The following is a 22,587-nucleotide window of genomic DNA, read 5'->3' on the forward strand; positions in this document are numbered from 1 at the left end:
ATCTTCTTCCCCCTTTCCCCTCCCAAAACCACTCTTACTGCAGTACTCCTGACCTCCGTGGTCGGCACTGCCATCCACTCAGGGCCCAAACCCCAGATCTGGACATCACTCTTGAATCCTCTTCTCCCCACATGTCCATCCTTTCACTAGGTCCTACTAATTCTCCCACCTAAATCTCATTCCACCTCCCCATCTCACACAGCAAGGGCTTCAGACTAGATAATCATTACCACTTTAGCCTCAACTACTGCCACCAAAGTGGGGTATAGAGAAAAATTAGCATTTAAGGTGGCAGCCCCGGGATCCCTGGGTGGCGCAGCGGTTTGGCGCCTGCCTTTGGCCCAGGGCGTGATCCTGGAGACCCGGGATCGAATCCCATATCAGGCTCCCGATGCATGGAGCCTGCTTCTCCCTCTGCCTGTGTCTCTGCCTCTCTCTCTCTCTCTCTCTCTATCATAAGTAAATAAATAAAAATTAAAAAATAAGGTGGCAGCCCCGGTGGCTCAGTAGTTTAGTGCCTGCCTTTGGCCCAGGGCCTGATCCTGGAGACCTGGGATCGAGTCCTGCGTCGGGCTCCCTGCATAGAGCCTGCTTCTCCCTCTGCCTGTGTCTCTGCCTCTCTCTCTCTCTCTCTCTCTGCCTCATGAATAAATAAATAAAATCTTTAAAAAATTGCAGATATCATAATCCTTAAATATCCTCTATATACAAAGAAGTTCTCTTATATAACTAGAGTACAACTGTGCAAATTGGAAATTTAACTTTGGTATAATCCCATTATCTACTATATCTAAATTTAACACATTTAAATTTTATAAGTTGTGCCAAATAATGCCCTTGATAACAGTTGATTGTCTACATATATTTTTTTAAGTTTATTTATTTATTTATTTATTTATTTATTTATTTATTTATAGTAATTTCTACACCCAATGTGGTGTTCAGGCTCATAATCCCAAGATCAGGAGTCGCATCCTCTTCCAACTGAGCCAGCCCAGAGCTCTGGCTGTTTGTTGATGCCCACCTACACAAGTAGAAAGAAAAATGATAGGGTGCACTCCTTCAGAGTTGTTTCTGATGATAAACTAATAGTTCAGTATGATGTATATAGTCCCTAGCTTTAAAATTTTTTTTCATTCATAATTTTTAGAGAAATCCTTAGAACCTGCCCTTGCAAAGAAAGCTCAGATGGTAGAATAAGCACAAAGACTACCTTCTGTTTACTTTTTATTTACTTTTTTTCGTGTATTTTCTGTCTCCACATACTGCCCCTGAATTAATTTTTGGAGACCTAGTATGTTTGGATGTTGCTGAAGAACCAAAGAAGTAAGAAACAGAAGAACAGCTGAGATAAGGAAAGGAGGAGGTAGGTGTAGTGGTGTGCCCAGCAACGGCAGGACAGACATTAAATGTCAGCAGAAGATGAAACCAGCATGGGGACAGATGTGTCAGGCCATGAGGTTGCCGGGAGCCTGCAGCTTCTCCAGGAACCCCTAAGACCCTGCATAGGGGATCATGCAAGCACACAACTGCTTAGCAGTTTGCTCTAAGTAAGACATCATTGCTCCAGATGGACATCTGTGGCTCTAGGACTTAACTGTGAAGGAAACTGTGTTTTACTTGTAGATGTCAGTGTCAGTTATAACTCTGACTAAATATAAACTTGATCTCACTTTTTCACTGCCGATTATGTGTCAACTGCTCTGCTGAACAGTGGAGGGGAAAAAGTGGGCAGTCTTTGGCTTGTCAGAGTTTACAGCCTAGGAGGAGAGACAGACTGTCACACGGATGGATAATGCACACCAAGATGCGCAGCTCCAGGAGAGAATAAACTTGTCTATCTTGTTTGGCACTGTGTCCCCAGCATGATGCCCACACGTAGGAGGCACCCCATAATTGTTACCATCTAAATCAGGGCTTGGCAAGCCATGGCCCACAAGCCAGATCTAGCCTGCCACCTGCTTTTGTAAATAAAGTTTTGTTGGGACACAGCCGTATACTCAATTCATTTACGTATTCTTTATGGCGGCTTTTGCTGCACAGTGACAGGATTGAGTAGTTGTTTCAGAGACCATCTGGCCCACAAAGCCTAAAATATTTACTCTCTGACCCTTTACAGAAAATGTTCACCAATCCCTGGTCTAAACACATTAAAAGGAGAGGAAGACTGTTAGGATGAATGTGTCCAAGGGCCCTGGGGGGCAGTGGAGAAGTGGAGAAGGAAAAAGCTTCTCAAACGAAGTATCTGCTAAGTTGAGAAGAGAGAAGAGAGTAGACATTGAGTGCAGGTCGGGGACGGCTTTCTTCTGAAGCCCTGTTGTTGGGGTAGCAGAGTGCAGATGGAGCCTTGAGGAGCTGGCTTGAACACAGAACAAGGGAAAGAATTGTGGGAAGTGAGGTCCCCAGAAAGGATCAAGCCTAGCTGGCTGCTTAAAGACTTCAGTCTTTATGTTAGGAAGCCTTTGACGTGTTCAAGTAGGCATTCGTGATCTGCTGGATGTCCATTTGGAAAGAATACTTGGTGTAGAACACCCTGGAGAGGGGGGTATGCAGAGGCTGCTGCAGAGCTATTACAATCAGGAAATGAGGGAGCTTGAATGGGGGTGTTCACGGGGAGATTTTGTTTCCCTATTCTTTTTAAGTTGTATTTATTTATTGTAAGTAATCTCTACACCCAATGTGGGGCTCAAACTCACAACCCCAGAATCAAGAGTCGAGTGTTCTTTTAACGGAGCCAGCCAAGTGCCCCTCTGTTTCTCATTTTTAAACATGATTATAGAGATACTCAATATGTAAACTCACAGGCATGACTTGATCCTCCTCTTCTGTTGTTTCAGATATTGGGCATGTTTGTAGAAGTGACTTTCCTTCCTGCCCATACTGCCACATCAATGTTGATCCTCCTTTGCTATTCTATTCCAGAGCTCTTTATCTCAAACCCTGGGAAGGAATGAACATCAGCAGGAGTTTTCTCATTGTGGTGATCATTTCTTGAGAAGTTGGACATACTTGTTAGAAACAGCCCAGCTGTGTTGGCATCTCTGATACCCTGGATATACCTTGGTGTTTTATTTATTTTATTTTTTTTTAGGATTTTATTTATTTATTCATGAGAGAGAGAGAGAGACAGACCGACAGACAGACATAGGCAGAGGGAGAAGCAGGCTTCTCATAGGGAGCCTGATGTGGGACTCGATGCTTGGACTCCGGGGATCATGCTCTGGGCCAAAGGCGGATGCTTAACCACTGAGCCACCCAGGCGTCCCTACCTTGGTGTTATTATTGTGTTTTTGTTTTTGTTTTTGTTTTTAATCTTAATGACTGGCGTCTTTTTGAAATTTGAGATTTTTAAATTTATGTAAATGAAAAAAATTACTTCCTCACATGATTATCTCCTTAATGCCATTGTTAGCCTTTGGTCCTTGCCTATTTGTTTTTCTTGTAAATATCTAAAGGGAAAGAACTATCTGAAAGTACAGAACTTAAATATTAGTATTAGCCTCTTACTACCTCATAGAGAAGTTTATAAATTGCTTTTTCCTAGAGAATGTTATATAGCTCCAAATATAAAAACCTAGATTTATTTATTTTTCTCATTAGCAACAACATTGCCCTATATTTTATCATCTCATTGTGTCTAAAATTAAGTGTTTTGGGCACCTGGGTGGCTCAGTCGATTAAGTGTCCAACTCTTGGTTTTGGCTCAGGTTATGATCTTGGGGTCCTGGGACTGAGCCCCACGTCAGGCTCTGTGTTCAGTGGGGAGTCTGCTTGAGATTCTTTGTATCTGCCTCCCCCAAAACCAATCAATCAAAAAAAGTAATGTTTTTTAAAAATGAAATTAAATGTTTTGGCTCATTCTTGCATTCATATTTCTTCTTTACACTTTCATATTTTGATTATAAATATTTATGGAAAATTCCAAAACAAAATAATCTGAGTAGCAGGATGGCATATGTTGGAATTGTTCTGCAGTTTTATTGAAAGCTCATTGGGTTTTATGTGTTTTTTTTTTAAGATTTTATTTATTCATGATAGACACAGAGAGAGAGAGAGAGAGAGAGAGAGAGAGAGTGAGTCAGAGACACAGGCAGAGGGAGAAGCAGCCTCCATGCAAGGAGCCAGACGTAGGACTTGATCCCGGGACTCCCAAGATCACACCCTGGGCTGAAGGCAGGTACTGAACCACTGAGCCACCCAGGGATCCCCGGTTTTATGTTTTTTTATTTCCAGACAATGTAGTGCTTTGTCTCTGATTCTGTTCATTTTAAACATAATAAATTAAACAGTTTGATTATTAAAATGTCTTTGCTTTACATGTGAAAAGAAGCTCAACATTACTAATCATTAAGGAGATGCAAATCCAGGGACGCCTGGGTGACTCAGTGGTTAAGCGTCTGCCTTCCGCCCAGGGCGTGATCCTGGAGTTCCATGGGGCTCCCCACAGGGAGTCTGCTTCTCCCTCTGCCTATGTGTCTCTCTCTCTCTCTCTCTCTCTCTCTCGTTCTGTTGCTCATGGATAATAAAATCTTTCAAAAAAAAAAAAAGAAGGAAATTGCCAATCCAAATCCCAATGAGATACCACTTCACAACCATCGATGGCTGCTATTCAGACAGAAGTTAACAAATGTGGTCAAGGGTGTGAAGCAAATGGAGCCCTTGTGTCCTGCTGGTAGGAATGTTTACCATGGTGCAGCCACTGTGGAAGACAACATGGCAGTTCTTCAAAAAATTAAACCTAGGTTTACCGTATGATCCAGCTGTACTGTTTCTGGAGGTGCACCCAAAAGAATTGAAAGCAGGGACTGGAACAGATACTTGTACACTCATGTTTATAGTAGCATTATTCATAATAGCCAAAGGGTGGAAGCAACTCAAATCACCCATGGATGAGTAAGTGGGTAAACAAAGTGTAGTGTATACATAGAGTAGAATATGATTCAGCCTTAAAAAGGAGGAAGGAGGTTCTGACACCTGCTACAATGTGAATGGACCTTGAGAACATGATGCTGAAGGGGCATCTGAGTGGCTCAGTTGGTTAAGTATCTGCCTTTGGCTCAGGTCATGATCTCAGGATCCTGGGATGGAGTCCCACAGCTGGCTCCCTGCTCAGTGGGTAACTTGCTTCTCCCTCTCCTTTCCCTCTCCCTCTGTTCTCTCCCTCTCTCAAATAAATAAACTATTAAAAAAAAAAACAACAACAACAACCTTGATGCTGTGAGAAATAAGCCAGACAGAAAAGGACAAATACTGTTCAATTCTGTTTATAGGAAGTATGAGGAATAGTCAGGGCCTGCAGGAGGGGTGAGTGGCATTCTTGTGTCACAGGTCACACTTTGAGGTTGGGATGATGGATAATGCTGATGCTTGTACAGCATGGATATACTTAAAGCCACCAACTTGCGTACTTCCAAAAGGTTAAGATGGGAAATGTGTATTTTACCACATTACAGAGAAATCTTGGCTTTGATACCAGGGTTGGGATTGAATCTGCCAGATATGCGGCGTGGTACTTTTGTGTGTAATTCTCATGTTATCGTGTAGTGTATGGCAGCTCTAGACATCGTCCAGTTTGCAGCTAAGAACCTGAGGGATTATATAGTCTGTCCTCGTCTTTGTGGAGCAGAGAAGGGACTTGGTGTTGTTCAGATAGTGAGCAGCTTTAGCTGGAGCTCAGCTTTGTTCTGTACGTAAGTGCTTTACTGGTTCCCTACTGTGCAGCAGGCATGATGGCTGTAAAACAGCTCTCCAGGACCCGCCTCCAGAACTAGGCTTAATTCAATGGCCAGATTGGTAATTTTGATCACATTGAGTCTCTTTGCATGAAGTTCACACAGTCTTCTAACAGTACAGGCTTGATCTGTTCTCTTCATTACATCCCTACTGGCTAGTAGAACTGGCTGCTCACCTTGGGTGCCTTTTGGGATTCCATTTATGTCACTTCATTTGATATCACAATTAAGCACGTAAAGTTTTTTTTCAAATTTTTTGAAATATTTTCAAGATAAAAGTACACAGAAAATAATATAACTGTGTCCAGAATACAGATGTAACATAATCTTTTGCCATATTTGCTTTAGAACTCTATTTTAGAAATGGTACAGATGTTGCTCCATCCTATTCTCATCTCCCCCAAAAGGAATCAATCCTTATGTTATGTGTGAAATGATGTCTTGCAGTGTTCAAGTATGTTTCCTGGTTACTGATGAGATCGGTTACTTTTTCATGTGTTGGTGGCTGTTGAGGGGGTCCTCTTCTCTGGATTGCCTCTTCCTGTCATTTTCCCTCCTTTTTTGGATTGTTGGTCTTTTTCTAATTGAGTTAGGCATTCTTTATCCTTTATTCTGTTCTCTCTTCTTCCTGTCTGTGGCTTATATTTTAGCTTCCTTTATGTGGTATCTGCTGCCATACAGATGTTTTTAATTTTTTTTTTTTTTTTAAATTTATGATGGTCACAGAGAGAGAGAGAGAGAGAGGCAGAGACACAGGCAGAGGGAGAAGCAGGCTCCATGCACCGGGAGCCCGATGTGGGATTCGATCCCAGGTCTCCAGGATCGCGCCCCAGGCCAAAGGCAGGCGCCAAACCGCTGCGCCACCCAGGGATCCCTAGATGTTTTTAATATTAAGAGTCAAATTTATCAGCTCTTAAGGAAGGCGAGTGTCCCAGGTCATAGAAGTTGCCTCCTGTACTTCCTTATTGAGCTTTAAAAAGTTTTGCTTTTCGTAATTAGGTCTTTAATCCATCTAGAGCTGATTTTTCTGTATGATCGAAGGCAAGGATCTTATTTTTTCCACCTGTCCCAACAGCATTTATTAGCTGGTCCTTCCTTTCTCCACTGACTTGGGATGCTATCCTTCTTATCCATCAAGGATGCAAACACATTTTTTTTTTTTTAAAGATTTTATTTATTTATTCATGATAGTCACACAGAGGGAGACAGAGAGGCAGAGACACAGGCAGAGGGAGAAGCAGGCTCCATGCACCGGGAGCCCGACGTGGGATTCGATCCCGGGTCTCCAGGATCATGCCCCGGGCCAAAGGCAGGCACCAAACCGCTGCGCCACCCAGGGATCCCCAAATACATTTTTTAAACCTGACGCATAACTGAGTGTGAGTCCAGCAGATTGGGGGCTGAGCTGTAGACAAAAGGCATTCCACACAAACCCTCTAGACTATTAAGAAAGAGCTGAATCTTTTGCATTGTGACCTATTCATGGGATAGAAAAAAATATTATGTATTCAAAAGGTACTCCAGGTCTGGGAAAGAATGCATTGGTAAGCCAGGTTGGTTACCTCCTGCTGTCTGCATGTGGGTTGCAGTGAGTACTGTCCTGGTCCTGGTGTATCCTATCCTTGAGGGAATCAAGACTGATAGGAGGAAAAAAAAAAAAAAAAAAAAAAAAAGACTGATAGGAGAACAAACTGGGGGAGATGTGCTGATAATAACCGATAATCTCTGTTTTTTTTTACCTTGGTCTTATTTTCTGCATTAAATAAGTGAATGGCTCATTTATCTCTTTAAAGTAGTTATTACAGGGCTGCCTGGGTGGCTCAGCGATTGGGCATCTGCCTTTTGCTCAGGGTGTGATCCCGGGATTGGGGATCAAGTCCCGCTTCAGGCTCCTTGCAAAAAGAGCCTGCTTCTCCCTCTGCCTATGTCTCTGCCTCACTCTCTGTGTCTCTCATGAATAAATAAAATAAACATTAAAAAAAAAACAAAGTAGTTATTACAAAAGCTAGTTTTTATAGCACATGAAAAAGCATTGGGGGGAATTGCTATAAACCAGGGTTGCAGAGCCAGCCCTAGTATTTGGCAGCAAAAAATTAGATCCTAAAGTTTTGTGTTGCCTGGCTTTGTTTTTCCTTTGTCGTTTCACCTGGAAGTACCTACTTCAAAATTAATGTGGTTTAATGCTGCACCTTTCATCTCTGACTTCTTTCTTTCATTCGGACCTCTTAATCCCTTTCACGGATTTCATCCATCCTCCAACCCCCTTCCCTCTGGCAACTACCAGTTCTCTGTATTTATGAGTCTATTTGAGTCTATTACTGTCTTTTTGTTGTTTGTTTTCTTATTTTTCATTTGCTTTTTAGATTCCATATGTAAGTGAATTCATACAGTATCTGTCTCTGACACATTTCATTTAACTTATTTCATTTAGCATAAGACCCTCTAGGTCCTTCCATGTTTCTAGGAATGGCAAGATCCCATCCTTTCTTTTTTTTTTTTTTTTTAATAACATTTTATTTATTCATTTCAGAGAGAGAAAGAGCAAGCATGAGCAGGGAGAGGGGCAGAGGGAGAAGCAGACTCCATGCTGAGCAGAGAACCTGCTTTGGGGCTCAGTCCTAGCATCCTGGGATCATGACTTGAGCAAACACTTAACCAACTCAGCTGCCCAAGTGCCCCAAGAACCCATCCTTTCTTATGGCTGAGTAATAAATATTCCATTATGTATATATGTGTGTGTATATATATTTTTGCCCATTCATCTATTAATGGACACTTGGATTACTTCCATATTTTAGCTGTCATGAATAAAGCTGTGGTAAACATAGGAGTTCATCTGCTTTTTTTGTTGTTGTTTTTTTTGTTTTTGGAATTAGTGTTTTCATTTTCTTAGGGTAAATACCCAGAAGTAGAATTAGTAGATTGTATGGTACTTCTATTTTTAGTTTTTTAAGGAGCCTCCATACTGCTTTCCAGAGTGGCTACACCAGTTCGCACTCTGACTCAACAATGTATGTGAATTGTTGTATCCTGTCTTTTTTTTTTTTTTTAAAGATTTTATTTATTTATTCATGATAGTCACACAGAGAGAGACAGAGAGGCAGAGACACAGGCAGAGGGAGAAGCAGGCTCCATGCACCGGGAGCCCGATGTGGGACTCGATCCCGGGTCTCCAGGATCACGCCCCGGGCCAAAGGCAGGCACCAAACCGCTGCGCCACCCAGGGATCCCCGTATCTTGTCTTTTTGATTGGTATAGGGTGATGTCTCATTGTGATTTGGACTTTCATTTCCCTGATGATAAGTAATGCTGAATATCTCTTCATGTGTCGGTTGGCCATCTATGTGTCTTCTTTGGAAAAAATGTTCAGGTCCTCTGCCCATTTTTTTTTTCAAAGATTTTATTTTATTTTAGTGGGGGAAGGAGAGAGAAAGAGAATCTCAAGCAGACTCCATGCTGAGCACGAGCCTATCGCACTGCTTGATCTCATGACCCTTAGATCATGACTGGCACTGAAATCAAGAGTCACTTAATCAACTGAGCCAACCAAGCACCCCTCCTCTGCCCATTTTTTAATCTAATTATTTGAGTTTCGGGGCACCTGGGCGGCACAGTTGGTAAAGTGTCTGCCTTTAACTCAGGTCATAATCTCCAGGCCCCGGGATCAAGCCCCACATTGGGCTCCTTGCTCAGTAGAGGTCTGCTTCTCTCTCTCTCTCTCTCCCCTCTGCACTTCCCCACCACTCGTACTCTCTTTCTTTCAAATAAATAAAATCTTAAAAAAAAAAAAAAAAGATTATTGGGGTTTCTTGATGTTGAGTTGTACCAGTTCTGCATATATTTTGAATATTAACCCCTTGTCAGATATGTCATTTGCAAATATTTTATCTCTCAGTAGCTTGCCTTTTCATCATATTGCTGCACACAGAGAGCCAAATTCGGAACTCATTACATCTCTTTTAAATCCAACAACAAGGGCAGCCCCAGTGGTGCAGCAGTTTAGCACCGCCTGCAGCCCGGGGTGTGATCCTGGAGACTGGGGATCGAGTCCCACATCGGGCTCCCTGCGTGGAGCCTGCTTCTCCCTCTGCCTGTGTCTCTGCCTCTCTCTCTCTCTCTCTCTCTCTCTCTCTCTGTGTCTCTATGAATAAATAAATAAAATCTTTAAAAAAAATAAATTTGACAACAAAAACTGTTTGCTATTTTTTTTTTAAGGTTGAAGTTGTCTCTAGGACATTCTTTGTAGCAATAGTGATCATTTCTTACACACTTCCCATTTTCCTTTTAGCTCCATTAAACTTTAAGAGAATTTTCTGTGGGGAAACCCAGTTCTACTGCCTGGGAATAAGATTTTTCTTGTTAAAAATTTGAAGAAAAAGTTCTAAAAGAGAAGAAATATTTTACTGCTTGTCATCTGTACATCATGCTGTTTGAAAAAACCATCAGGGATTTCTAAGCTGTGTGAGTTTGTTGCATGCATAGGTTAAATTAGTCTTTCTGTATTACTTTTATTAGGTTTTGAGTGATCCATACCTCAGATAGAGTCTGCTGGAAAATTCACTGGAGTATAAGTTGGATTCCAATGTTAGAAGTAGTCAAAAAACTAGAAATCCTAGGAAATAAAATGCAGATGCCAAATACTGGATTCTATAAAAGGATCATAAGGGTGAAACAAAATGAATGCTAGAATGGAATATAGTGCATCATGTTATTCTTTGGTCTCCAGTACAAACACTATATGATTAAAGGAGATGGAGAACAAGCGGAGAAGATTCTCAGAGTTATTTGTGTTTAATAATAGTAAACTGTAGTTGCTGGTAAAAACAGAAAGTAATATAAATGTAATTAACTGTTTCTAACCGTCCATACTCTTGATAACATAAGATAGCACTTTTTTTTTAATTTTTTTTAATTTTTTTTTTTTTTTTTTTTTTTTTTATGATAGTCACAGAGAGAGAGAGAGAGAGAGGCAGAGACACAGGCAGAGGGAGAAGCAGGCTCCATGCACCGGCAGCCCGATGTGGGATTCGATCCCGGGTCTCCAGGATCGCGCCCTGGGCCAAAGGCAGGCGCCAAACCGCTGCGCCACCCAGGGATCCCCAGCACTTTTTTTTTTTAAAGATTTTATTTATTTATTCACGAGAGACACAGAGAGCGAGCAGAGGGAGAAGCAGGCTCCATACCCTGGGCTGAAGGTGGCTCTAAACCGCTGAGCCACCGGGGCTGCCCAAGATAGCACTTTCTAATGCCTCTTCTCTCTCTTCCTCTGTCCCTCACCCCCAAAATATTGGTTCTATTATATGGTTCTGCACGGTATTTACAATTTTTTCCCACTAAATGAGCCGTGTAGCCCCAGTTGGAGGTCTTGAAGAGAACTATAAACTGTATTGACAGACCCACGTGAACATGTCACCACAGCCGGAGTATGTTCGGGTGTGGCACAGTCACATAAATTTCCAGCCTGCTGCATTCCAGTTACACAGCTTCCTTTCCTCCAGATGCTCTTAGAGATGCTCATGTGCTCATGTGTGCTGTGAGTCTCCTCAAAAGGGATAATAGTGTGGTGTAGCGGTGAGGATAAATATAACTTTAGAAACATTAGCTCTTTCTTTTTAAAAAAGATTTTATTTATTCGTGAGAGACACACATACACAGAGAGAGAGAGAGAGAGACACAGGCAGAGGAAGAAGCAGGGTCCACGCAGGAAGCCTGATGTGAAACTCGATCCTGGGACTCCAGGATCGTGCCCTGGGCCGAAGGCAGGCGCTAAACCCCCGAGCCACCGAGGGATCCCAGATTAGCTCTTTTTTAAACGGGAACGTATTATGAAGGCAGGTAACTTTTTTCTCAAGTCCTTTTTTAGCATTTGTCATTCCACATTGAAACTGGAAATAAAGAGAGCTTTCCCCCCCCCAAAGACTATTTCACAGCAGATTCATTGACAAGTGGAAGGAAGATCTGATTCTGAATGTGTTTCATGTTTTTCAGATCTCGGTCACGGTGGATTGGCAGATCACTATGAAAGTTCCCACTGGGGACAGCAGCCCACGTACAGAGGTGAAGCCAGCAGCAGCTGGGATAAAGTGATAATAGACAGGACTGACAAGGAGGCGTGGCCTTCCATCACAGGAGCAGAGACTGAATCTGCCTCAGAATGTACTACAGACACTGACTCTGCCTCCAACTGTGGCTCAGAGAACAGTAGCATGGCTACAGGGAGTGCCCAGGGCACCTTCACTGGACATACCAAGAAGACAAATGGCAATAATGGCACCAATGGTGCACTCGTCCAAAGCCCTTCTAATCAGAGTGCCCTTGGAGCAGGGGGCGCCAGCGGTAATGGCAATGGAGCCAGAGTGTGGGGCGTAGCCACAGGCTCCAGCTCCGGCCCCACTCACTGCTCTCTCGGTGCCGGGGATGGAAAAATGGACAACATGATTGGAGATGGGAGAAGTCAGAGTTGCTGGGGTGCTTCCAACTCCAATACTGGCATTAATCTTAACCTTAACCCCAATGCCAACCCAGCTGCCTGGCCTGTACTTGGACACGAAGGAACTGTGGCAACAGGCAACCCTTCCAGTATTTGTAGTCCGGTCAGTGCCATAGGTCAAAATACGGGCAACCAGAATGGGAACCCAACAGGCACTTTAGGTGCTTGGGGAAACTTGCTGCCGCAAGAGAGCACAGAACCACAAACGTCCACTTCTCAGAATGTGTCTTTCAGCGTACAACCTCAGAACCTTAACACTGATGGACCAAATAACACTAACCCCATGAACTCTTCACCAAACCCTGTCAATGCAATGCAGACAAACGGACTGCCAAACTGGGGCATGGCTGTTGGTATGGGGGCCATCATCCCGCCCCACCTGCAGGGCCTTCCTGGTGCTAATGGATCATCAGTTTCTCAAGTCAGTGGGAGCGGTGGTGAAGGAATCAGCAGCTCTGTGTGGGGACTGTCCCCAGGTAACCCTGCCACAGGAAGTAGCAATTCTGGGTTCAATCAGGGGAATGGAGACACTGTGAACTCAGCATTGAGTGCTAAACAAAATGGATCCAGCAGTGCTGTGCAGAAGGAAGGAAGTGGAGGAAATGCCTGGGACTCTGGCCCTCCTGCTGGTCCCGGACTCCTTGCCTGGGGACGGGGCAGTGGCAGCAACAGCAGCGTTAGTCATATCCATTCGGGGGCTTGGGGCCACCCCAGCCGGAGCACCTCTAACGGTGTGAATGGGGAATGGGGCAAGCCCCCAAACCAGCATTCCAACAGTGACATCAATGGGAAAGGATCAACAGGGTGGGACAGTCCGAGTGTTAGCAGCCAGAATCCTGCCGTGCAGCCTGGTGGCGAACACATGAACTCTTGGGCCAAAGCTGCATCTTCTGGAACAACAGCGAGTGAGGGAAGTAGCGACGGTTCTGGCAGTCACAACGAAGGAAGCTCCGGGAGGGAAGGAGCAGAAGGCCGAAGGCGAGATAAAGGGATGATAGACCAGGGGCACATCCAATTGCCAAGGAACGATCTTGACCCAAGAGTTCTGTCTAATACTGGTTGGGGACAGACTCCAGTAAAACAAAACACTGCCTGGGAATTTGAAGAGTCCCCTAGGTCTGAGAGAAAAAATGACAATGGGACAGAGGCCTGGGGCTGTGCCGCTACTCAGCCTTCAAACTCAGGGGGGAAGAGTGATGGGTCCATCGTGAACAGTACAAATACCTCTTCAGTGTCCGGGTGGGCCAGCGCACCGCCCGCTGCTGGGCCAGCAAACACAGGCTGGGGAGACAGCAGCAACAAAGCGCCAAATGGCCCAGGGGTTTGGGGGGACTCGATAAGCTCTACTGCTGTTAATAATGCTGCTGCTGCCTCCAAGAGTGGCCATGCTTGGAGTGGGACCGTAAATCAGGAGGATAAGTCGCCCACCTGGGGGGAGCCTCAGAAACCCAAATCTCAGAACTGGGGAGACGGACAAAAATCTAATCCAGCCTGGAGTGCAGGAGGGGGAGATTGGACAGATTCATCTTCTGTCCTCGGACACTTGGGGGATGGGAAAAAAAATGGTTCTGGATGGGATGCTGACAGTAATCGGTCAGGGTCTGGTTGGAATGATGCCACCAGGTCTGGGACCAGTGGCTGGGGTAATGGCACAAATGCAAAGGTGAATCCAGGGACAAACTGGGGAGAGTCTTTAAAACCTGGCCCCCAACAGAACTGGGCAGGTAAACCCCAAGACAACAATGTGAGTAACTGGGGAGGAGCCGCTTCCGTTAAACAGACAGGAACTGGGTGGATTGGGGGGCCAGTCCCTGTCAAACAAAAGGACAGCAGTGAGGCCACAGGCTGGGAGGAACCTTCTCCACCATCCATTCGACGCAAAATGGAAATTGATGATGGTACCTCAGCTTGGGGTGACCCAAGCAACTACAACAATAAAACTGTAAACATGTGGGATAGAAACAATCCAGGCCTGCAGAGCAGCACCACGGCCGCTGCCACCACCACCACCACCACCACGAGCAGCAGCACAGACCTGGTCGAGACGCCACCGCCACACCAGGCCAGCACCCAGCTGAATCGGTCACCACTGCTTGGTCCAGGTACGGAGGGCATTTGAGGTAACTTTAGAAGGTAAAAATGTCATTTATTCTCATTAACTGTGTAGACACAGTCTTATGCTGTTTCTGTATAGCCAAGGACATTAATCCAAGCGCTCTTCACCTTGTGGCATTGTACTTAAATATTATCCCAAGAGCGTAGATAAGGTAGGATTCTCTGATAGTTTTCCACTTGGGAAAGAAAGATATTCGGCACTTTCAGCGTTAAGGAGAGTAAAGAAGAAATAAATCCTCTTCAGGAAAGATTGGGGACTGTTATGTTAGCTGGTGTATAGTTAAAAAGTCTTCATTTCCTTATGGGATGAGCCAGGGGTCCTCGAGCCCAGCCCTGGCTAGAAGTGCATGGGAGCTAAGGGTCTGGGGGACCAGTTGCCAAGACCTCTGGTGCCGTCAGGCTGTGGGGAAGCCCGTGCATTGGTAGCTGTGGGCCTCCGCAGGTGTTCCTGATGTGTGGTTGGCACTGAAACAAAATCGTTCGTGTAGCCTGAGTGGCATTATGCAGTACAAGTCGTATTATGAGTCCAGCTGGAAGAAAAATCCTAAAATTAAACTAAAACTTGGATTTTGAGTTCCTGCTTTGTGCAAGGTGCTCTGTTGGACACTGGGCAGAAGAGAGTCTTCCCAGACCAGACCAGAGTCTTCCCACAGGGGGCATGAGTTGTGACGAAATACACACACAAGACGCACCAGCAGGGCTCTCACAAGAGCTGCCAGCACCCCACTTTCTCAATAGGATATCAGCTCTTGGCCCGTGGTCTGACTGTGCTCCAGGCAGAGTTGGCCGGGGCAGTGAGAACTGGACTCACCAAATCGCCAAACCAGAAGGATAATCCAGTCCAAGTCAGGGCATCTTGCTCAGGGTCTTCCTCCCCTGTCTGCATTCTCCCCACGCAGCTAGAGACCTCTGCATCAAGGCCCTCCCACCCTGAGCCCTTCTTTCCTGGCAGAGCCACCATCGAGTCTTCTTAGACTGAGCCTCCATCAGCCTCCCTCCAGTTGGCTGTAATTACTCCTGTAGCATTGTCCTCTGGGACTCTACAAAGCAAGGCGGAGCTTCTTGTCCCCTGTTGAGGAATTCCAGACAACAGCACGTAGTTATCATGTCCCATCTCCCCATTCTCCAGGAAATATTCCTGACTCCTTACCACTATTCCTCATAATCGTGGTTTTAAATCCTTTGTGTTGTCATCTGGAAAAGCTGTGCCTTGTGGGGATCTTTGTGCCCAGAACTGATGGCACTGGTTTACAAGTGCAGTTTTAACAAGTGTAGAATTAGTTGAGACCATAGCTTCCCTCACTCCTAAAAACCCTACTCCTGGTGATGAACTCTAAGTTGTATTTAGCCCTTTTGAGCCATGTCACACTATTTGTCCTAAATTCAGTTTAGAATCTGAATTTTTTTTTTTGTTAAGATAACGGTGAAGCCCTTCCTCACTCAGGACGATTCTTGTGCACTTGGTCACTTGGTCCCTAGTGTAGAACTTGGGCCCTGGTAAACTTTTGGATTGCAATCCTCTGACCTGTTGAGATCTTTTTGAACCCTGATTCTGTAATCAACGTATTAGTTATTCCTTTCCGTTTTCTACCATCCCTAAGTTTTCATAAACATGCCATAAAGATAAGAATATGAATAGAGTCCTTTCTCCAGGGTCACTCAGGCAGCTTATATATGGAATCAAATTCGCATCCAGAATCCAACCTACAAGGGAGTTTGGAAAGTGGCATGTTTTAGCTGTGGACCTCTGTAATATGGGAATGCTCACAGAAAGCAGTAGAATGGATTCTGAGTCCCTGTTGCCTCTGTCATATGCCAAGATATAGATTAAAAAAAGATCATTCTATCAAACATCATTCAAACAGGTATGCCAGGTATGAATAAAGAATCACTGGTGCTTCCCTACTACCTGGTACCAGAGCGCCATCAGAAACCCAGCTGAGGTTGGTACTTCCATTCCTCTGGCTCTGACTTCCCAACCTCCTCAGTCCCAGGATTTGTGATCACCCAACAGAGCCCTATAGTTAGTAAGGCATAGTAAGGAACTACAGGGCTCTCGTACCCCTCTACGTTAGTGCTTCTAGAACTGGTACCTTCATCTTTTTATTTGGCATACGCTCGTTCAACATAAATCATTGAACACTATTGTGTGCCAGGCATAGCAGTATGCTCAGTTTGAAATCTGCTTTGGATTCTTTTTGCCCTCCCTCTCCCCCACTCCTTCCTCTGTATGCACTCGCATGTGCTCACTCACTCTCTAAATACATTTAAAAAAAAAGAGAGAGAGAGAGACTACTAGAAAGGAGCCAATAGAGAGGGAGAATGGATGCAAAGGGAGGGGATCCTGTATCCAGCTGAGAGGAGTGCTTCCCCTACTTATAGAGGAAGCTAGGGTGTCTGTAGCCAGAGGGTGACAGGTACCTTCCAGGGGATCTTTTTCTCTAAGTGTCAAGGGTACTAGTCTCGAGTGCAGATGGGGAAGGTAAGAGTAGAGGTGTGATCAGAAGTGAAGTTTGCATTAGCCCACGTAGGAAGTAGAGCAGAGGGCTTACCAGATGCCACCAAAGGGCTGCTGGACAGTGTTCAGGACCAAGAGGTCACAGATTCATGGGAGATGAACATTCATTTATCCAGCGTGTGTGTATCAGGACCCAGCATGTGCCATGTAGCACTCTGGTTTGGGGAGCTGCAGGACAGGAGGAGGCAGGTCCTGGTGGGAGTTCAGTGCGGCAAGGGGGGGCCAAGGCACCGTGGGTTAGCAAGCATGTAACAGTGTGTCAGGTGGCAAGGGTGTTGCAGAGAAGGAAGCCAGGCAGGGGCAGCGGAGGCAGAGATGGTCATCTTGTGGAGGGAGGGCAGCCTGAACGTGTGAGGAACTGTTTGGTCTTCACTAAGCACTGAGCAGCTGGAGCAAAAGGAGGCTGTCCTCCCATCTGAGTTGAAATACCACAGTGCTCCAGAGCCTCCCCTGGCCTACCCGCTGGATGGGACCCCTCTGCCTCCTTAGATTCCTTGGCAATGAATTCACTTTTACCCCTCTGAGACACCATGTCAGGAGTCCTTAATGGAGCTTGACTGCTGTAGCCTCTGCACGCACTTCTGTCCCTAGATCAAAGGTCAAAAACCTGCTGGTCTGTGGGCTGCACCCAATCCCACAAATGTGCCTTATTGGCCCACATCTTTCATGTGAATCAACATTTTTAATGAAAATGAAAATTTCAGATTCCTGGCTTCTTCTGGAAACTGGGAAAGTCTGATCCCCTGGATTCGGATAGCAGCAGCAGTCAGCTAGAGTGGCTGACTTTAAATAAGGCCCGTGCTTTCTAGTTCACCACACTCCCCACCACCCGCTTTTGTACCTCACCACTGAGGCTTGGAGCGGCGGCCATTGGTCATCAGGCTTGTGTTCTCGTTCTTTTGAGGTGGGCTTGTCTGTTAGCTCTCTGGGGTGTTGGAATTTGTGACTCTTGTTTTTCACTAAGACGTGACTAACATTTCTAAGCACTTCAAAATTGTATAAAGTGCTTGAGGGAATGAGGGGCAGCAAAAAGGAAGAAAGGTAGCTGATGCCAAAAATGGAGGGATATGGACACAGACGTGGCAGTGTCTAGTGGAGAAATGGTAACGTAGAAGTAGCCAGTTGATTAGCATTGCAGGAGAGGTGTGCACAGAGCACTCTGAGAACAATCAGTGGGTAAAAATAACCATCATGTCCCACCTTCCCAAGACCAAATCTCACAGGTCACGGTTTGAGCCCCCTCATGCTGCTCATAGTCTTCTGGAAAGGCTCCAGCAGAAGCATGCCCTTGTGAACTGGGGCCTCAGTGATGAGCATGGCCTGACAGTGCTTGGTGACCACACGCAGTGTATCTTCACACATCTCGTGTAATCCTTATGCCCCTGGGCCTCAGCTTATGGAGGTTAAGTGGCTCACAGAGGGTGCACATGTGGCAAGGTCTCAGATGTGTTACATACACCTTGTCTGCTGCAATCTCTACTATCTTACATCTGCAACACCGAACAGAGATTGGAACCGTGCCAAGTTAGTGATTTTTTTTTTCCCTCTTTGATCTGTTATTCTTTGAATCTACTCTTACTGGTGTTTAGTGGACAAAGAATGTGAGCTTTACCCTGGGTAAAGGCATTTTTGTTTCGTTAGAAGGGCCAAAATCATTCTTTTATATGAAAAATATTTCTAGATAATTTTTTAAAAGATTTTATCTATTTATTCATGAGAGACACAGAGAGACAGAGACATAGGCAGAGGGAGAAGCAGGCTCCCTGCTGGAAGCCCAATGCAGTAGTCAATCCCAGGACCCCGGGATCATGATCTGAGCCAAAGGCAGACGCTCAACTACTGAGCCACCTAGCCGTCCCCATAGATGATTTTTTAACAAATTGCACATCTTATCACCCAGCAGAAAAGAAGGGAAATGTGATCCATCTAGCCAGGTCAACTGTTTGTTTTCCTTGCCTCCCCTCCAGCCCTTAGGCCGTACACATACGTGTGATCTTTGTGGTTGTAGCAGTAGCTTGGAGCAGCTGGGAATTTTGTTTTACCACCTAACAGAGACAAAAAAGACCAACGTTTTCGCTGTAGTCCACCCCATGTGAAAACTGCCCAGTCAAGTGTGTGGCGCTGTAATGATGGGGTTGCTGCCCCATGGCCCCACCTACCGCAGGAGTCTCTTTCCCTCCACGAGACTGAGCAGCCACATCAAGGTGGTCTTCCTTCCCCATGTCACCTGCAATGCTCTCCCCCAGGCCTGAAGCAGGCACTCTAAGCAGTGAGGACAGAGCTCATTGCTCTCGGGGGTTACAGGTGATAGAAGCCTGGCACTCTCCCAACCTGGCAGACTGAGCAGTTCTTTAAGCTGATAGAAGGAGCAGTCATGCTGTCAACGCCAGTATCCCCCTAATGATGACAGCACGCTGGTTCTTTTGTTTAAAAGATTTTATTTATTCTCTGGAGACCCAGAGAAAAGGCAGAGACACAGGCAGAGGGAGAAGCAGGCACCTGACAGGGAGCTTGATGTGGGACTCGATCCCAGAACTCTGGGATCACGTCCTGGGCTGAATGCAAACGCTCAACTGCTGAGCCACCCAGGCATCCCACTCTGGTTCCTTTTGGTCCTCCATTCGGCAGTACAGACATCAGTTCATGGCCCTCCTCGTGGGGGTTGTGACATCTAGGCAGCCCGGATCAGTGATGACAGCAGCAATCACAGCACCCGCTAGGCTGTGGGTTTGCTCATTGTGGCTTGATGACTTGCCCAGACTGGTTTTCATAAATCTACGGGGTTTCTGCACTCCCAACAAAGCCATGCACCTGGCTAACTGATGAAATTTCTACTCTTTATAAAGTTGTTCTTTTACAGGTATTCTGTGATTTTGCTATTGGCCTTGCTGACTTTACAGAAATCTGCACCTTTGTCTGAGTTCAGGTGTTAAGTTGTTGATCATCACCACTTAAGAGTAATGATCTGTGAGGACACCTGGGTGGCTCAGTCAGCTAAGCATCTGACTCTTGTTTTCGGCTCAGGTCTTGATCTCAGGATCCAATTCAGGCCCCACGTTGGGCTCCATGCTGAGCATAGAGCCTACTTCAAACAAAAAATAGGACTGTTCTCTAAGGTTATTGATCTCTGTCTTACCAAATATGTTTCCTTAATTACATTTTTTGTGTGTGTCTGGTTTTATAGAAGTAAATGCCATAGGACAGTCATTTTTGTCCCATTCTTGTTAAACTGATATCAATTCATTTTCTGATGAGCCTGAGGAAAACAGATAGTAATTTAAGAAATGCAGCATAGCTTCATAAACTGGATTTTTTGGACCTGCTGCAAACCCATTTGGGAGATAGAACACAGTAATAAGCTAGAAAAATGTCCCTATATCTGTCTTTTCATCAGAGATGGTAAGCTGCCAGAGCAGAACTCATGAGACTGTTCTTAACATGGTGTGTGTCGAGTTGTGTCGGATGACACGACATAGTACCTGCTCCTTAATGTTGCCCCAGTGACATACTGGGGGCAGACCTGCAGGACCTGCTGACTTTTGTGCCCTAATGTGGCAAGAAGCTATCAAAGTCTTAGAGAACCAGTGTGTTATTTTGACAGTTACTGGAGGTGTGGCCAAAAGTGAGGAAGTGCAAACATAGCATTTACTTATGTTTCTAAGAGAATGAAAGTGGATCCTAAAAATACTAACCAGCCTGATTAGAACACTTAGAAATAAATATTCTGGTGCTTAAAAAAATCAGTTTTTAGACACAGGAGAACATTGAATATTAACTAATATAACTTTTGATGAAAAACAGATCCTCACTGTAGGCTCTGAATCTAACAATGAGATGTGGGGAGAATCTCAGGGTGAACTCTGTCCGGTTTCACTGAAGCATTTAGAGAGATACTTTAAAAGGGACTGGAGGGTCCGAGTAGAGAGATCACTATCACATACAATTAATTTAGAGTCAAATAGGAAGGCCATTATAGACTAGATCTGAGCTAAACCAGCAGCATAGTGTGGTTGTGTCTTCCAGTGATGACCGGAAGTGAAAGCATCACTGCCATAGACCAGTCAGTAAGCTGGGACTGTACTACTAATGTTGACCTTACTCCAGAATATTTTTTTATTCATTTTACTACCAGTTCTCCCCAGCTTCTCAGACATGTCTCACCTTCAGTGGGCATTGCAACAGCAGTGCCAAGGTACTCACTGTAGTTGCTCTCTGCAGGTTAGAGAAGGCTCCAGCCAGAGGCAAACTTAACTTTGCATTTGGGTACTTTAGTCACTGATACTATGTTTGCTTTATCGCTTTGTTTTCTGGCACATATATTATAACAAAAGGCAGAGATTGTGTGAGTTAATCATGGAAGAGGCATATCCTCCATCTGATAAACTAAAACTTGGAAGAAAGTGGGTTTAGGAATCCTCTGCCTAGGGGATCCCTGGGTGGCTCAGTGGTTTAGCGCCTGCCTTCAGCCCAGGGCATCATACTGGAGTCCCAGGATCGAGTCTCACGTCGGGCTCCCTGCATGGAGCCTGCTTCTCCCTCTGCCCGTGTCTCTTCCTCTCTCTCTCTCTCTCTCTCTCTCTCTCTCTCTCTGAATAAATAAAATCTTTGGGGGGAAAAAAAGGAATCCTCTCTGCCTAGGTTGATGAAACATGTATGTTGTTTCTCCAAGTCTCCTTAAGAGCAGAAGCTGAAGAACATTGTCCTTCCTTTTTTTATTTGGGGGGGGAGGGTTGAAACAGGCTTTTAATGGGACATGGTCTCGGTGAGGCTCCGCGGCCCCGCAGGGGAGGGAGAGCGCAGGAAGTCGCCAACATTGTCCTTCCTATAAGACTTAATGTCCTAGCAGCTCCCTTGCTTCTTTATCATCCGTTGGTATAAAAATGCATACCAAAAAATGGAGTCACCTGCAGACAGAGTAAATTGGCAAGATGGTGCCAAGAGCTCAACTGTTCTCACACCACAACTTCAGAAATAGATTTCTCAGACCTCTCCAACCAGAGTAATTCTATTTTAAGGACCACACAGTAGTTACTAAGAGGAGTCATCTGAGCAGCCTGCTTTTTATGGATATGGGATTGGGGGGCGTTGTGTTTGGTTAGGGTGTTTTTACTTTCCTATATTTTGGGAGACTTGGTAAGTGGGGCTGGCGTGGAAAAAGAACCAGGGCATTGGAAGTATCGGGCTGGAGAGGTGGGAGGAGATGGTTGTTAGTGCATGTTGTGGAGATACACCCAGAGGTTTTCGCTGTAGGTACCTTCAGTTCAAAATGAATAAATGAGACCATTAAAAATAAGTTTCGCTCCCCCATATATCAATAAGAAAGAGCAGATTTAAAATCTCTATTAGTGCAGTCAAATAATTTTAAAAATGTTTCTAATACCTAGCCTCTGTGAAGACCCCGTAAGGAAGGTAAAAGCAACTTGTCTGAACAGTTGCTACATTGCTGAGGCCACAGGGCCAGCTTTTGTAAAAAGACCTTATCTGTAACCCTTCTGTAGAGTCCCCTGAGTTTCAAATAAATGTTCATGAAACAAGGCATTCTGAAAAGTAGGATACTTGATCATCTGAGAAAAACTCCTGTAGAAAGCTTCACTAGGTAATACTCTCTTGATTTCAAATATGAAAAAGTAAATTATTGCTGCAGCTCCTAGTTCTGCTCTGTCCTTCCATAAGCCAGTAGCCAACCAAGCATGATAATAAATGTGCATTAAGCATAAAGGCCATTGGTGTGA

The 22,587-nt window shown here is 44.9% G+C and overlaps 1 protein-coding gene across 4 annotated transcripts in view; it reads left to right on the forward strand.

Moving 5' to 3' along the window:
• Positions 1–22,587, forward strand: part of TNRC6C (trinucleotide repeat containing adaptor 6C) — a 152,011-nt gene that overhangs the window by 83,327 nt on the left and 46,097 nt on the right. For 3 of the 4 annotated variants that reach the window (XM_077854393.1, XM_077854392.1, XM_077854391.1), the window contains one exon: positions 11,721–14,324. In XM_077854393.1, the coding sequence (XP_077710519.1) occupies positions 11,721–14,324 (2,604 nt within the window). Of the gene's footprint in view, positions 1–1,348; positions 1,367–11,720; positions 14,325–22,587 lie in introns of those variants that run through there. The other variant, XM_077854394.1, reaches the window with a different exon arrangement.

Source organism: Canis aureus, chromosome 16 (assembly GCF_053574225.1).
Source record: "Canis aureus isolate CA01 chromosome 16, VMU_Caureus_v.1.0, whole genome shotgun sequence".
Classification (NCBI taxonomy): domain Eukaryota; kingdom Metazoa; phylum Chordata; class Mammalia; order Carnivora; family Canidae; genus Canis; species Canis aureus.